This window comes from Excalfactoria chinensis, chromosome 1, assembly GCF_039878825.1.
Source record: "Excalfactoria chinensis isolate bCotChi1 chromosome 1, bCotChi1.hap2, whole genome shotgun sequence".
Taxonomy (NCBI): domain Eukaryota; kingdom Metazoa; phylum Chordata; class Aves; order Galliformes; family Phasianidae; genus Excalfactoria; species Excalfactoria chinensis.
Genome location: NC_092825.1, coordinates 170,694,860 through 170,710,808, shown reverse-complemented (window position 1 = coordinate 170,710,808; position 15,949 = coordinate 170,694,860). Strand labels below are relative to the sequence as shown.

The 15,949-nt window shown below is 36.0% G+C and overlaps 1 protein-coding gene across 1 annotated transcript in view; it reads left to right on the top strand.

The window, feature by feature from the left end:
- The window catches only part of DYNC2H1 (dynein cytoplasmic 2 heavy chain 1), a 127,394-nt gene that overhangs the window by 55,736 nt on the left and 55,709 nt on the right, over window positions 1–15,949 (top strand). Inside the window, exons 64-74 of the mRNA XM_072326710.1 lie at window positions 3,251–3,349; window positions 4,575–4,698; window positions 6,287–6,450; window positions 6,883–7,002; window positions 8,227–8,361; window positions 8,905–9,048; window positions 10,693–10,782; window positions 11,786–11,851; window positions 13,223–13,273; window positions 13,584–13,661; window positions 14,705–14,836. Of these exons, the coding sequence (XP_072182811.1) occupies window positions 3,251–3,349; window positions 4,575–4,698; window positions 6,287–6,450; window positions 6,883–7,002; window positions 8,227–8,361; window positions 8,905–9,048; window positions 10,693–10,782; window positions 11,786–11,851; window positions 13,223–13,273; window positions 13,584–13,661; window positions 14,705–14,836 (1,203 nt within the window). The remainder of the gene's footprint in view (window positions 1–3,250; window positions 3,350–4,574; window positions 4,699–6,286; window positions 6,451–6,882; window positions 7,003–8,226; window positions 8,362–8,904; window positions 9,049–10,692; window positions 10,783–11,785; window positions 11,852–13,222; window positions 13,274–13,583; window positions 13,662–14,704; window positions 14,837–15,949) is intronic.

Below are 15,949 nucleotides of genomic sequence, written 5' to 3'. Positions count from 1 at the left end.
CACGGACAGGTTTGCCATTTCCAGAGGCTGGAAGGACCCAAACAGCTTTTCCCAACATGCTCTTCACATGCACAACAGGGACTTTATCTCCTTCTATGGTGTGTAGGGGACTAGATCGGCTAGGACCATCGCGATTGACAGATCCTCTAGTATTGACCAACCAAGTGGCTTCTGCCAGGTGCTTCTCCCAGTGCTTAAATGTTCCACCACCCATTGCTTTCAACATCGTTTTTAATAACCCATTATATCGTTCAATTTTACCAGAGGCTGGTGCATGGTAGGGAATATGATAAATCCATTCAATGCCGTGCTCTTTAGCCCAAGTATTTATAAGTGAATTTTTGAAATGTGTCCCATTATCAGATTCAATTCTTTCTGGGGTGCCATGCCGCCACAGGACTTGTTTCTCAAGACCCAATATGGTGTTTCGAGCGGTGGCATGGGGTACTGGATATGTTTCAAGCCACCCAGTGGTTGCCTCTACCATGGTAAGCACATAGCATTTACCACTGCGAGATCGTGGCAAGGTGATATAATCAACCTGCCACGCCTCCCCATATTTATACTTCTGCCATCGCCCTTCCTCCCAGAGAGGTTTCATCCTCTTGGCTTGTTTAATTATAGCACACGTTTCACAATCATGAATAATTTGCGCAATAGTGTCCATAGTTAAGTCCACCCCTCGGTCTCTGGCCCACTTATATGTTGCGTCTCTTCCTTGATGGCCCGAGGTCTCATGGGCCCATCGAGCTAGAAATAGTTCGCCCTTATTCTGCCAGTCCAAGTCAATTTGAGCCACCTCAATTCTGGCTGCTTGATCTACTTGGTGGTTATTTTGTTGTTCCTCTGTTGCTCGACTCTTGGGCACGTGGGCATCTACATGACGCACCTTTAGGGCCATATTCTTTGTTCGGGCAGCGATGTCCTTCCATAGTTCAGCGGCCCAAACAGGTTTACCCTTCCGCTGCCAGTTGTTTTGTTCCCATTGCTGCAGCCATCCCCATAAGGCATTGGCCACCATCCATGAGTCAGTATAGAGGTAAAGCACTGGCCATCTCTCCCGCTCAGCAATGTCTAGGGCCAGCTGGACAGCCTTTACCTCTGCGAATTGGCTCGATTCTCCTCTTCCTTCTGTGGCCTCTGCAACTTGTCGTGTAGGGCTCCACACAGCAGCCTTCCATCTGCGATGTTTCCCAACAAGGCGGCACGATCCATCAGTGAACAGGGCAAAATTCTTTTCGTTTTCCGGAAGTTCATTGTATGGTGGGGCCTCTTTGGCGCGTGACACCTCTTCTGCTGGTGATGTTCCAAACCTTTTACCTTCAGGCCAGTCCATGATTACCTCTAAAATTCCTGGACGATTGAGGTTCCCCATTCTTGCTCGATGTGTAATCAAGGTAATCCACTTGCTCCAGGTGACATCGGTAGCATGATGGGTGGAAGGAACCTCCCCTTTGAACATCCAGTTCAGCACTGGCAGTCGAGGTGCCAGGAGGAGCTGCGTTTCAGTTCCAACTACTTCGGAAGCAGCCCGAACCCCCTCATATGCGGCTAAGATCTCCTTCTCAGTTGGAGTGTAGCACTCTTCAGACCCCTTATACGCTCGACTCCAAAATCCCAGGGGTCGGCCTCGGGTCTCTCCTGAGGCTCTTTGCCACAAACTCCAAGTGGGACCTTTCTCTCCAGCAGCAGTGTAGAGGATGTTCTTTACATCCTGTCCCGTCCGTACTGGTCTACTAGTCATCGTTAACATCAACATAAGTGGAAGGCTATGTCCTATAAATGTGCATTTGGTGTGTTCTGATATTGCTTTTGTTTTGAAAACAGGAAAGGATGTATGCAGATGTTGTTCGAAGTATCTAGACATGAAATCCTTATTTGTTCATCAGATATGTGATAGGATATAAAATGTCATTTACTTAAAACCCTTAGATAATACCTGAGGAAAGAATTATAATAAATTATATTTAGGTCACCGTGAAAGTAGTGCCTCCTATTTATTTCCATGGAAACTAGAACAGATGCAAAGAACACAATAACTTGATTTGCTAGAGCAAATTCTCAGCTACAAAGTTTTCATCAGTCACCATCACGAACTCTGCATTTCTGCTGACAGTGAACAAGAGCCTGTATACCATATTTGTAAGTCTGCACCAGTAGAGGTCATCCATTCTTGCTGTCACCACTGCTGAAGCACACCACTGAGTCACATCCCCTGTTTGGTCCCCATAAATGTTCAGCAAGCATCAGTGAATATCACTAGATGCAATTTTTTCCACAAGGAGGAATTCAGTTCCACACCTTTGCTTCATATGCACTTCCATGTCAGATATCATTTTATCATGCTACCTCTCTGCTGCCATCTGTCCCAGAGCAACAAAATGTAATGGAATATTGGTGGGAGGGTTCACCCTTTCCTGTCATACCACCAACGTCTGTTCCCTGTAGTGTGGGCCAATTTAAGGAAAGGCATTACTTTCAGAGCAACCCACACAGTAATATATTTGTATTCATGATTCATTATTATAATTGCATATGAATAGAGACATTGCAAATGCACACTCATAATTCTGCACTTATAATGTAGTTACTAGATCTGCTAGAAAATAAAGATGTAATGCCATTTAAGAGAGGAGAATTTACATTTGCCACATGTACTTTGCTTGGATGATTGATGGTTTTCAGAAACCATTTACAGCCTCTTCTCCAATTTAATTCTGCTTTATCATCTTCATATTAGATCTAGCTATTCCTTTCTCACTTTGATAACAAAGTTCTTCAACAAATACGATTTTGTACTCTCAAATGTACTTAAATGTTGTTACTGAATTTTACTTTTTCATTATACATTTCATCTATTCTTTTTTAGTTAAATCTGTGTCACTGTGAGTAAAGAGCTTTTATCGAGCCATTCCTCAGCTCTAATCATTTTCTTGTGCATGTGTTTTATTCAGCACCCTTTTAGAACTGTTAATGAACGTGATATTCTAGTTGTGTTATCCACAGGACAGTTATCAAACTATTCAAAAAAACCTGAAAAAATAACAGTCTTCTCCTTCTACTGTTGCTTGATTTCATTTTTTTATTAGGTTATTATTGTTAAAGAAAACTATATTAAAATACCCTTAATATCATTGTAGAGAAATAAAAGGAGACTTAATTTGATGTTGTTAGTTAGTTAGTTTGTTTGTTTTTCCCATTCAATTTAATTCTTAAATCAGGTGTTCTGATTTTTTATTTTTTTTCTCAGAGTAAAGTTTGCCCATTTTTGATCGACCCTTCATTCCGGGCTACAGAATGGTTGAAGACACATTTGAAGGAATCATGTCTAGAAGTTGTTAACCAGCAGGTTCAGTATTTTCTCCTGATCTTACAGTTCTTTTTTGCTTGAGAACACTCACTTATAGACCTTAGAGAGAAGTTTATTAAGGGTTGTGACAGAGGTCAACAAAAAGCAGGTCATATTTTCATGTAATTTGTTGCAGAATTCTAGATAACAGCGATTCTTACTTGGTACTGATAATTTCTTTACTTAGGGAGAATATCAGAGTACTTAACCCAACATTATTGTAGTATTGCCTGCAAAATTTGTCTGTTCTAGGAGAGGACACACTACGATAGTATTTCCTGCTAAGAAAGGAGGAAATGGTAAAAGATTTTAAAAAGAACTGCTTTTTTTTTTTTTTTTTTTTTTTTTTTTTGTATTCTTGGTTGCTCTTCTTTGGATTTCAGGAATACACATACACTTCTTCCGTCAGATTTTTATGCTGTGGTGTCTACATTGTTAATACTAGGCTAAATTTCAGTCCAAGATTAAGACACCATGTCAGTTTACATGGGTGGATAGGCTTGTTTCATTTGCGCAAATGTTAGCAGGCTTGTGGTGCCATTCAGAAGTCTCTTGTTGGACTGCACCTGGCCTCAGAGTATTGCTTCAAAAGAATGGTAGGTATTATAGAGATCCCTGCCAGCCACATGCAGGCACTTTGGTTGCTTTCAAATGGTACTATGTTAGCAACTGAATACTTAACCCGCTATCAGATTGGCTGTATTACCTTTAGGATTCTGCATTGTCTTGGATCTCCAGTAACTGGAGATGGAATGGAATCTTAAAAACCAAGTGTATGTTTAGACGCCCACAGACCAAAGCCTATGATTTGATATCTTAAGATGAATGTGAAACCTAGCTCGAAGTCTTGATTCAGTTTGGAGACGTAGCTATCTGGTGATAACTCTAACTAGTCCGATCTTCCAGATAAACCGGACAGTCATGACACAAGATCTGTGGTATGTCTGTGGTAGCCAGGCATGTTAAATAGGTTGGTTGTATATCAGTAGCTGAATCATTCCTTTTCTACAAGATGTATTTAAATGATATACTTGTGGCTGCCATGATGCTTGTTGTAGAACTGTATAGGTCTACAATTGATGCTAAGATTCAGATCCCTAGTATAGTGCCTTTCTATTCGTTCCTAAAGTGTTTTAAAAGCATCAATAAAATGTTCACTGCTTAACACTATCATCAACGTTCTAAAAACAACATTACTCAAAGGAATTTGATTTCATTTGCTCAGGACACCAACTTCCTAACAACTCTTGAGCTGGCAGTGCGGTTTGGGAAAACTCTTATTATACAGGAAATGGATGGAATGGAACCTGTACTTTACCCATTGCTAAGGAAAGATCTTGTTGTCCAAGGTAAATGACTGAGGTCTTTAAAAATGCTTGTTCAAAGCTTTTGAAGGCTAAATCCATGTAGATCTTCTAAAAGCTCATTTATTTTATTTTATTTTTTTGAAACCCTGTGTACTGCCTGGCTTTTTCCTCTTTAACGTGCTGCTAACATTACCTGCTGCTAACATGTGAAATACATTGGAAGTATGCTCTTGTTTCCTAAGTTGAAAAATAAGGGGAAATATTTAAAGTTTTTTTTCTGCTGGGATTAGCATGAAGTGCTGATATAAACTCTTGTACAGTTTAAATTTTAGGTTAATTTCTAGTGGTAATTTCAGAAACATGGTTTTGGTAGGTCTGTGCAAGTCCACACTAGGGAGTTCTTTTTGAAAAGGGAGAAATAGTTGCTTTTTGAGTCATTTCCATCACTTGACTATCAAGTATCTCCTGTTTGTCAGAGTGTGGAGGTGGTAGTGATGACTTATCTGCATTATTTTGCTCGTAATGACTGTATATCTTTTCGCTTCATGGAATGAAATGAATTTAGGAACAATGTGAATTTATATGCTATAGTAACTTTGTCCTTGTATGGATTCCAGTTTCAACTTGACATTTTTACAACATAAGCCTACAGTTCATTCTGCAAGAGATTTATACTTGGAGTGTTCTTTCACTCCTATTGCTAGGAACAGAGAAGCAACTAACTGTGCCACTTTAGAAAATTCTCTGGAAGAGAAGTTTTCACTTTGAGACTTTTCTTTCTTTTTTATTATCAGGAGGTAAAAATCTTTCTCTAGTAGTGCCTGTTAAGAGTCTTTTCTGACAAGGCTAGAGTGGAAGCCAGCTCATAAACAGTTGACAGTTTGATAGAAGGAAAATGGTGAGAGGCTATAAATATGGTCTAATTCTGTGAGAAGCAAATTGAGAAGTGTAAAAGAAGTATCAGTATAAATATAGATTGAAACTGTGATGGCTGGAATTAAATTGTTTATTTCCTTCTGTGATTATATGAAATGTGTTTACAGTAAGTCAAAATTATGAGATATTTCTTAATGGAATATTTCTCTTTTCATCCAAGCATAAGCATATATTCAAGGATCTGTAGTTTTATATTTTTTCTCCATAACAGTGTCACAGAAAATAATATTCAAATGGAATTATGATTGTGCAGCAACATCAGGCTCTTAAAATAAATGTAACATTGAGTTTATAGCCTAATGCTTTGATAGCACATTCAGAAAATATTGAATATCTTATTTAGCCAGTGTGTGTTTATGGCTGAAGTGATTTTATAGAGTGTTATACCTGTGTGGGTAAGTAAATATGTTTAAATTATGACAGGTTTCTTAAAGATAATAATAATTAAAGGAACCTGGTCATTTAAATATTTCCATCACATAACTTTTACATGCTATGCTACACTATTTTTCTGTCTAACAATGCAGAATAGGTTATGTTCCATCGGTTTTTATTATTCTTTATAAAATTCATTTATAAATTGTTCATAAGGTATCTTTTAATCTATTGGTCATAATGAATAACACAAATACCTACATTTACTCTGTGAACAATCTATGATTATCTGAAAATAATAAGTATTTTTAATTTACAGGACCTCGCTATGCTATACAAATAGGTGAAAAAATGATAGATTATAATGAAGAGTTCCGTCTTTTTCTATCTACAAGGAACCCAAATCCCTTCATCCCACCTGATGCTTCTTCTATTGTTATGGAAGTCAACTTTACCACAACAGGAAGTGGCTTAAGAGGACAAGTAGGCATTGAAAGCAGTATATATGAATCTTTATGTATGTAGATATTGCATTCACAGGTAGCTCTAGCTTCTGCTGGAAGCTGCATGGTGCCGTTCGTGTTAATGGTTGTGGGGATATTTTCTAGCACAGAAATAGAACTGGTAAAACCAATGCTGATAATAAATTGAAGGTTTAGAATCTTCTTTTTATACTTTTTGGGATCAAGCAGTAAGTCCAATAAAGAAAACAGAAACTATTTCACTGATTTCAGTTATGAGAGAATAACTACTCAGTTCCTGTTTTCTTTCAACTCTTGAAGTTTGCTTTCAAAAGCATAAATTTTACACTGCTATACAACTGATGTGTATATATTATGCCCATATTGCCATTAACATATATGATGAAATGTTAGAATATTTCCTACCAAGTTAAATAATCTCCTTTCTTTTTAGCTTTTGGCTTTAACCATTCAGCATGAAAAGCCTGATTTGGAAGAGCAGAAGACAAAGCTGTTACAACAAGAAGAAGATAAGAAGATACAACTAGCTAAGCTTGAAGAATCTCTTTTGGAGGTAAAATAAAGTTATTTGCTATATCTGCTGGAATGATAAGATAGTTTTGATATTTTTATATGTTTAAATGAAGAAGGTGAAAGTATTGGAATAAAGCTCCCTCTGAATTTTTGATTTGATAATACAAAACATCATTTGACTGGGATAAAAAAGATGATAATTATGAATGTCTGTCATGAAACTGTAATATTTCAGTACATTAAATGTTGCCAGATTTCAGGAAGTAACAGTCTAAGGAGTTTGCAATAAAAAGTGCAAAGTATTAACACTAGGGTTAGTTTCAGATTTGGCATTCCTAATAGCACTGAAATCAGAATATTCTTTGATACTGAAGGGAATAACCTAAAGCTCAGTAGAAACTGACTGGCACTACATTGATTTTTTTGAAAAGAAATCAATGGTTGAGGTCATTGAGCTAAATTCCCATAATCGTAAAGCAACATAAAAAGTCTTATCTGAAGTACAGTAATGGTTTTCTTCCCAAAACCATAGGGTAGCAGCATGCATGCTGTGCCATCTCTTAGTTTATTCTGTGATTCCTCAATGCAAAATCAAACACCACAAAGAAACAAATAGTTTTACTCTCCAGCTAGATAACTACATGAAACTTTATATCCAAATTTCCTGATGTGTTGTTACAGGAAATACTGACGTGGCTTCTATGACTTGCCAGTGTATAAGACGTGCAAACTGGCTACAAAAAACAGGCTATCATATTTTGGTTAATAGTATTTTTTAATTAAAATACAGTATACAGTCTTCATTCAGTTCAGCAGATCTGAACCTTTGAAGCATTGTTCCTGGATTATTTGTTCACGACTGAGACAAACACTTGAAAGGGAAAAATGATTATTTATTCCTTGAGTATTGCAAGTAATTGCAAGTAGCCAATTTCAGGTTATATTGGTAGTTAAATAAAGATCTATATATTTCTGATTTGTGTTTATTTAGAGATGTTGGAGCAGAAAAATCTGATGATAGAAATTCTTAGAAGCTTACTGGCAGTTTGTGTTCCAAATGTGGTGGTCTGGATTTTGAGAGTTTGGTTGTAGGTTGTATTTTCTGTCCTTCATTGGTACAACACGTCAATTCGTCAATTGTACCCTTAGTGCATTCAGTGCTTCAGAAGTATATACATCAGCTTTCAAAATAGTTACTTTACAGGCTTTACAGGTGTTTTTATTTTTACGTGTGTGTAACGTAGGGGGCTTTTTTTGTTTACAGACACTTGCAACATCACAAGGCAATATATTAGAAAATAAAGATCTGATTGAATCTTTGAATCAGACTAAAGCAAGTAGTGCACTCATCCAAGAATCACTTGCTGAATCTCACAGACTTCAGAGTTCCCTTGATCAGGTAGAAAAACATTTACAATCTTTTAGTTGCTTTTTTTTCCTCTGCTATAAAATAGCAATGTTGTGTATATATAGATTACAGGAGAATAAAATCAGTTCGTATTTAATTAATCTCTCAGTACTGCAAAAATGTTGTTAATTGGTGGTGCTGATCATCTGGCATGCTGTTTTTTGTAACACACTACAAGTTTTTTTCCTGTTACCTTTTTTCTCCTATGCTCTGTTATGAATTAATTACTGAGTTTTGTGAAGGGCTCCGTGGTGGGTTGGGATCTCAGTGCCCTTAGAATTAATTTCCAAGATGTTCTTCGCAGCTGAAAGGACTTCACAGAATAATGTTTTTTGACATGTTTAAAAGCTAAAGACAGTGTGGAAGTCTTGAGTGCGTGTGCCTCAGCTTGAAAATCAGCAAGTATTCTGTTTTCTCAAGCAGTGCAAGTCATATGGATGTTTCTTAAATAGCACCAATAAATGTGTATGTAATAGTCAATAGATGGCAGTAATGTACTATTTTTATGTATATCTGTATTTCTTTTATCCACAGGAGAGGAATGCGTATCTCCCTTTAGCTGAGAGTGCTAGCAAGATGTACTTTATTATCTCTGACTTGTCCAAAATTAATAATATGTACCGTTTTAGTTTGGCGGCATTCCTACGGCTCTTCCAGAGAGCACTGCAAAGTGAACAGGTATGTTCTCTTCTCCTAAAGCTGTGTGTGCTGCAGGTGCATCAATCTGCTTTGATCTGTAGAATCTTTTAGCTGGACAATTGGACAGAATAATGTATAAGTAGAGATGCTGAACTGTCAAGCTTTACATACACAGAACAGATGCACAGGAATTTTTTATGATTATAATCGTATGATTTTTAATGTAATTTATGTTACATATGAATTGTAAAATTGCTGAGTCTTCTGAAAACAAGCTCTTATTTTTAATTTCAGTCTTGCTCTTTGTCTGAGGTGAGTTAGGAATTGATTAGAACTTCATTAAAACAAAACTTTCAGTAATGAGCTAATATCCAAATAAAGCTGGTTCTGTCAACAAGGGGTAGAATAAGTAAAAAAATCTACGTTTCTATATCATCAAGTAATTTGAAGGAAGATCAAAACTGTGTTTTTATATAGTTTTTAAGCATGCTTGCCTGGCTGAAAATGAATTTTTACATTTCTTTCTTCTTATGGCCATTACATTTTTCTTACAGAAGTGCAGAGTTGTGGATTCATCCCTCATCACCTCACACTTTAGGCCTAAAAATGCACACTGAATAATGATATGCCTTGTTTTTATTCAGCATCTCCAAAGTTCATCTTCTCTTTGTTCCCACTTGAAAAATGCATTTGCTTGCCTTTTATCATGTAACTTTTAGGTTCCCCTTTACTCTGATGTCTCTGTGTACTTCAGCTCCAACCATGAGCAGAGGCACACTTCCAGTGATGTACTCTTGCCTTCATTAAAGCTCTTCACCTATTTCTTCTCTTCCCCACCATGAGATTTCTAATTTCTTGTTCTTTTTTTCACACATTTGTGTAATTTCTTTCTTTTCTGCTTATTATGTTAACCTTTTTGAAGCTCAGTTTCTGTCTTTGTCAGTCACATCCACCTCTGCTTTCTTCCTGTTTGTTTTGCCTCTCTCCACTTTTGCATTTTCCCATACAGTCTTCTAGAAATTGGGCAGGTGTTAGTCAAAGCAGCTTGTGAATCCACACTGTCCTTCTTTTTAGAAGTCCATCTCTGCTAGTTTCAGCGAGGAAGAAATGAGTTTGTTTCAGATGAACCTCATAGTACCTGTAACACCACTGTCCCTTTTTTTTTCTTTGCTTCTTCTTTCTTTTATCATGTCTTTCTTTTAGTTTTCTCCTGTTGTAGTTGGTGTTTGTTTCTAACTTTTTATAGAGAGATTATATTTACTGTTTTCTACACTGCTTATTTTATTTGAGCCAAATATTAGCTACAGGTCTTGCATACAGGATGCATTTAATATCAACATACTTGTATAGAAATTGTTTAAAAATTTAATGCAAAAGCAATTTTTTTACCAAGTGAAAGCCATGAGACATCAAAGATATTTGTAAATTAAGAAAATATTATCTCTTTGTATGTTTACCTTACACATAGTGTAGAATGACATCCACAGTCAGAGTATTCAAAGCCAAGTTACACACTACTTGATGCCTCAGCATGAACTTCACATTTTGCCATGTATGTTTTTAGAAATGGTGAGTGTCACAGAGTCCAGATAATTTGTGTCATTCCAACTGAAAGTTGCTTGTTTTGGTTTTGTTTTTTTTTTACTTCCACATAAATTTTAAAAATCAAAACTTTGTTTTTAGGACTCAAGCAATACTGATGAAAGAATTGAGTCGCTTATTTACACATTGAAACATGCAGTGTATGAATATGTTTGCCGCTGTTTGTTTAAGGTAAGACTGTATTTTTCTGGGACCTCTTCATTCTGTTTGGTCTTATTTCAAGTGTTTCCTAAGTATGAGTGTTTGGCCTAGTTATCATTGTGATTGTTTTTATGTTTGTTTCTTTGGAAGGAAACAAAACACCCAAACAACAGACACTGTAATATTCTATTTCCTCTTTTCATCTCTGCCCCAAATCTCTACCTATTAGCTTGTTTGTTTCCATCTGTTTTCCTGTTTGTCCATGTAGTGCTCTTGAAGTCTTGTTTGCACAGTATCTTCATCAGATGGCTTTTCTTCTTGGTGAAAACCTAGGGTAGATACACCTCTCACTTTCAGATTTCATAAAAGGAGGTGTTTGTGTTATAGTCCTAGGCTGACAGAGACATAAAAAGTCTGCACAGACCATCTGACCAGTAGTATAAATATTTCAAGTCTGAAGTTTGATTGGTGAGAATAGAGAGATCTTGGAAGATTTTACCCCTAAAAATCTAGCAACCCTACACTGAGGATGCAGAAGTAGCAGTATTTCTAAGGATTTTGATTTATCAAAGTTCAAGTGGAATCTTATGGAATACTGATGATAATTTGAAGTCTTTATTTGAAATCATGACTGTGAAGCCTTCCATTACATCATCAGATCTTTTGAGTGTTGAAGGGCACACTATTTGTATATGTCAGAAAAGATGGAATATTTCAAAGCCTGAGTACAGATTGGAGATGTATTGTACAGATTTTCACCCTGGGTGATTGGGCTGGAGGTTGGAAGATTTTGAGTTTAACAGTTATCATGCAGCTTGACAGATGATCCATCCGCCTTAGTATCCTGTTCTGACAGTGGTCCTAGAGAACAAATAAAAGTGATCAGCAGTCTGCTGCTAATTCTGCCTCTTATCTGTGTGAGATTTTTAAAGACTTCTGAGGCATAAAGGTGACTTCTGATATAAATGCAAATGCAATTTATTTATTTATTTATTTACTTACTTACTTACTTACTTAACTGCTTTTATTTCAGGCTGATCAGTTAATGTTTGCTCTACATTTTGTGCGAGGAATGCACCCTGAACTCTTCCAAGAGAATGTAAGTGCGAGAAAGAAAATTTGCAAGTGATTAACATGATGAAACACTAACGTTATCTAACATTAAATAGATGAAAGGTTTTTGTCAGTAGGCATGTGACTCAGGATTTTAGTTTTCCATGTTTCTATTTCTCTAATTACTTTTAAAAATTTCTTGTATGTCAACATTAAATTTATTGGGTTCAAAGTGATGATTACCATTGGTAAGTGGTAGGTGAAGAGTTGCTACTTTTATAAGAGAAGAAGATGTTTATGGAGGGCTGTTGCAGCTTTTTGTGAGTGCTTTCAGTTGAATACACATATTCCTTCACAAGTACAGGAATGCATACAAATCTGCTGTGACTGACCATTCCTTGCACATCCTCCCTTCTGTCCAAATGCAGAAAAGGATTGCAATACGTAAGGAGAAAGTAAAACTCTGATTCTGCAACCTGCTGTTGAAGACACTTTCAGGAAAGTGAAGTAATGCTGTCTCATTTTACACGTTTCATCCAATGATTATTCATTGCTTACTGTGTAAAATATCTATAGGTTAGATGTGTGTTCTCATCTGCCACTGGAACAGGTTCCCCAGCAGTCACATCACAAAGCCTGCTGGATTTCTAGGCGTGTTTGGACAACATTCTCAGACATAGGGAATCCCAGTTATGTATAAAGAAAGACTAGAGGAACTCATTCAGAGCAGCCCTGCTGTGAAGGACCTGGGGCTTTTGTTGAACAAAAGCTTTAATGTGAGTCATCTGTGTACACCTGCAGCCTAGAAGACCAACTGTATCTTGGCTGCATCAAGAAAAAAATTAAAAATTTTCTTCCTGGCTAGAAATAGAAAGTTTGAAGGATTTAATTACACACAGATTCAAGCAAGAATAACCCTTTTATAATGCAACTGAAGTGTTCATAATACCAAGCTATTTTATTCGCTATTCATATTATTCTGCTAAAAGTGTAATTTAGACACTATGACATGAAACACTACTGAAAGGCAAACTGATAGTTTTCTGTTCTGTGGGCCTCTAGATACCCAGTCAGACAGTTGTATGTCCTTACCAACCGTGTTACTTCATTCTAGTCTGTATGTGGATGATATGGATGGAAGCTGTGGGAGTTCAAAACAAAAACAAAAACGATATGGCTTTTCCCTTTGTTTATTTTCTTGCAAAGCACTGTAATTGCTTAACTTGGATTCTGTGAAAGGTAAATACTGTTAATATCATGTGGAGTTTTAAAACTGTCATATAATTCTTTCAGAATCGAGGCTTTAATTTGTTTAACCTCTAAATAATTTCTGCTTTGCCTACGTGGTGCTGCACACTAATTTTTATTCTTAAGGATGTCTGATGACTGATCTGAGGTGTTCATTTATTCCTTGTAGGAATGGGAGACTTTTACAGGTGTGATCATTGGAGATCCTGTAAGAAAATCAGTAAGCTGCTTTAATTTGTGTATTTTGAAATAAGGAACATTTACTCTTGTTGGAATACATGTAAAGAACAGATAAATTTTCACATTAATATTATACAGTTTTTTTTTTGTTGTTGTTTTTTAATGGTAATTAGTTTTCTGTGCATTTCTTTTTTGCCTTTTTTCTTTTTTCTTTTTTCTTTTCCTATTAGCACAATTACAGTTCTACTATAACTAAAACAAGTGTTTCATAATCTTTTCCCCCCAAAAAAAGAAATAAAAGAAAAGAAAATGATGTAACTTATATGTCAAATTTATTCTCTTTCAACGAGGATTCAAAAAGAAGCCTTCATGACCAGATTCCTTCTTGGATAGAACAGGAGCGAGCCTATGCAGTGGCATCTTTGAAGGTATGTATCACATGTCAGTTTACATTGAACTAAAACGTGATTGTAATTTGGACTCAAATACCATCAAGAGGAAATGTTTTGTTATTGTAAAATGTTTATTATGTGTTCCAGAAAATGTGGACTCTTATGGACCCATTTGAAACTAAGTTCCAAGTTATGAATGTATCATCCTAGATTAGTATATTTTAAGCCTACCCAAAGAATTACAATTTGTATGAATAGAAAATTTTAGAAAAGAAAAATTGCAAAGAATACTAAGTTACAGGTTTCTTTTCTACTGTGGCATTTCAGAAACCACTTTATATTGTATTAAAATGGGCCTTTAATTGTGAAACTCGTTTTTTACTTAACAGACTTTCACTGAAATATTTCAGAGATTTTTAGTTGCATAAATCAATTAATTTCATATTAAAAAGCCACAACACTTAATTGCTTTGATTAATCGTGTCACAGTCATAACTGAAGTCTTTTGATTTAAGGAAAATTTAATGAAAATATTGATCCTAGAAGTGCTAGCTTAGATTCTTCTCCTCCTCTTGGCAGCTCAGCAGCAAGAAGGAAAACAGTGAGCAGTGTTTGGCAAGGATTTTTGTTGTTGCTGGACTGACAATTGTTTATTTTTAGTTTCTCTTCACCAGGAATTGGGAGCAATATTGCAACAGTGGTGTGGAAAATGTGATTATTAGGGTTTAAAAAAGAAAAAGTTTGACAGTTTCAGATGGTGAACAGAAGAAAAACCAGATCATGATTTCAGGAAAAGAATAACCCTGAGTTAAGCCTAAAGTTTAAAAACAAGGAGCCTTAAAGTTTAAAAACAAAGCTATTGTAAATACCAGCTTAGCATTTGCAGAAGTAGAAAAACAAGTTTTAAATTCTAACCTTTTATTCTTGAACTCCAAGATGAAAATTGAAGGGATTTTTATGAAATGCACAAGTATTTTACATGTTTCAAAGTCATCGTGGTATTTATTAATTCCAGAAAATATACAGTGCCCAAATAATTATTTTTCTTTATTATTCAGTATGCTTGTTTTGTTTTGTAGACTTCTCTCCCATGTCTCTATCAGACTCTTGGATTTGAAGATGAAAGTTTGTGGCACACTTTCTCTCAGAGCTCTGTGTGTGAGCAAGACTTCCCATCTACTATTGTAAAAAGAATTTCTTTATTTCAACAGGTAACGTTCTGTATTAAATTACTTAAAATTAGTTGTGGTTTCAGCATTGCACAAAAGTTTTACATCTAAAGAATTTAAGCTGAAAACCTGGTTGGACTGTAAGCAGGGACAGAATCTATTTTGTCTTTGTCTTATAGCTCAGCTAGTTTATTTTGTTTTTTGGTTTTTTTTTTCTGTAATATGTATGTAGTTCTCTCTCATCTGAGTCTTTTTTGTGGCACTGTATTGGCTGCAGCTGAGAATGGCAAGGTAAGATGTTCTTTATTAATATTCATAGAATAAATTTTATGAATAGGTATCAAAATTCTTTCATGCTTGCTTTGTTATTGCCGAATTTCTCAGCTTGCTGAGCATATTAGTTTAGATCATCATGAAATGCAAACACACCTGACTGAAAACATAGAAGGTGCTGTAGCAGCCACTTTTTAGAAAAGTAGCCATGAAATTCTACTCTTCCTGGAGCTCAGGAGCTCACCAGTAATGCTGGAGAGTCAGGTTTCTTCTGCACCGATAGGATCCTTCATGCAAGAATTCCTCTTGCATTTATGGAATGAGGGTTGTCATTGCTTATTCTCAAAAGATGCTGTTACTTCTCTCTTGAAGAAAGAAACTCATGTAAATTGAAAATTTTTGGATCTAAGAAAGGGATTACGTCTAAGGCAATGCAGTTTCTTCTTAGTCACTATTAGAGGCTCTCTGTTTGGCTATTTAGAGAATTTCTAAAATATTCTTCACAGAATTTATAAAGAACCATAATGCAAAAGGGTGTTTCTGAGTCATGTGTTTGATTTGATGAAATGACAAACTGTTATTCTTAAGTGAGCAAAATATTGCCATAAAAAAAATACCTGTAGGAGTGTAACTCTGTAATAATCAGCATATTACATACCTAATTCCTTGCACTGGAAGCATTAGGAGTGTTTCACAGAATCACAGAATTGCAGAGGCTTGCAAAATATGTACAAAATCATATATTGACATAGCAGTATAAGTTTATTTTCAGCTAAGTTTATTTTCGGTTATTCTGGCTATCCATGTGAAACATTCATTTATTCTGAAGCATGGTAGAAAATATTCTACCTGAAAAATAGGCATTAGGTGTAGGACTATCCT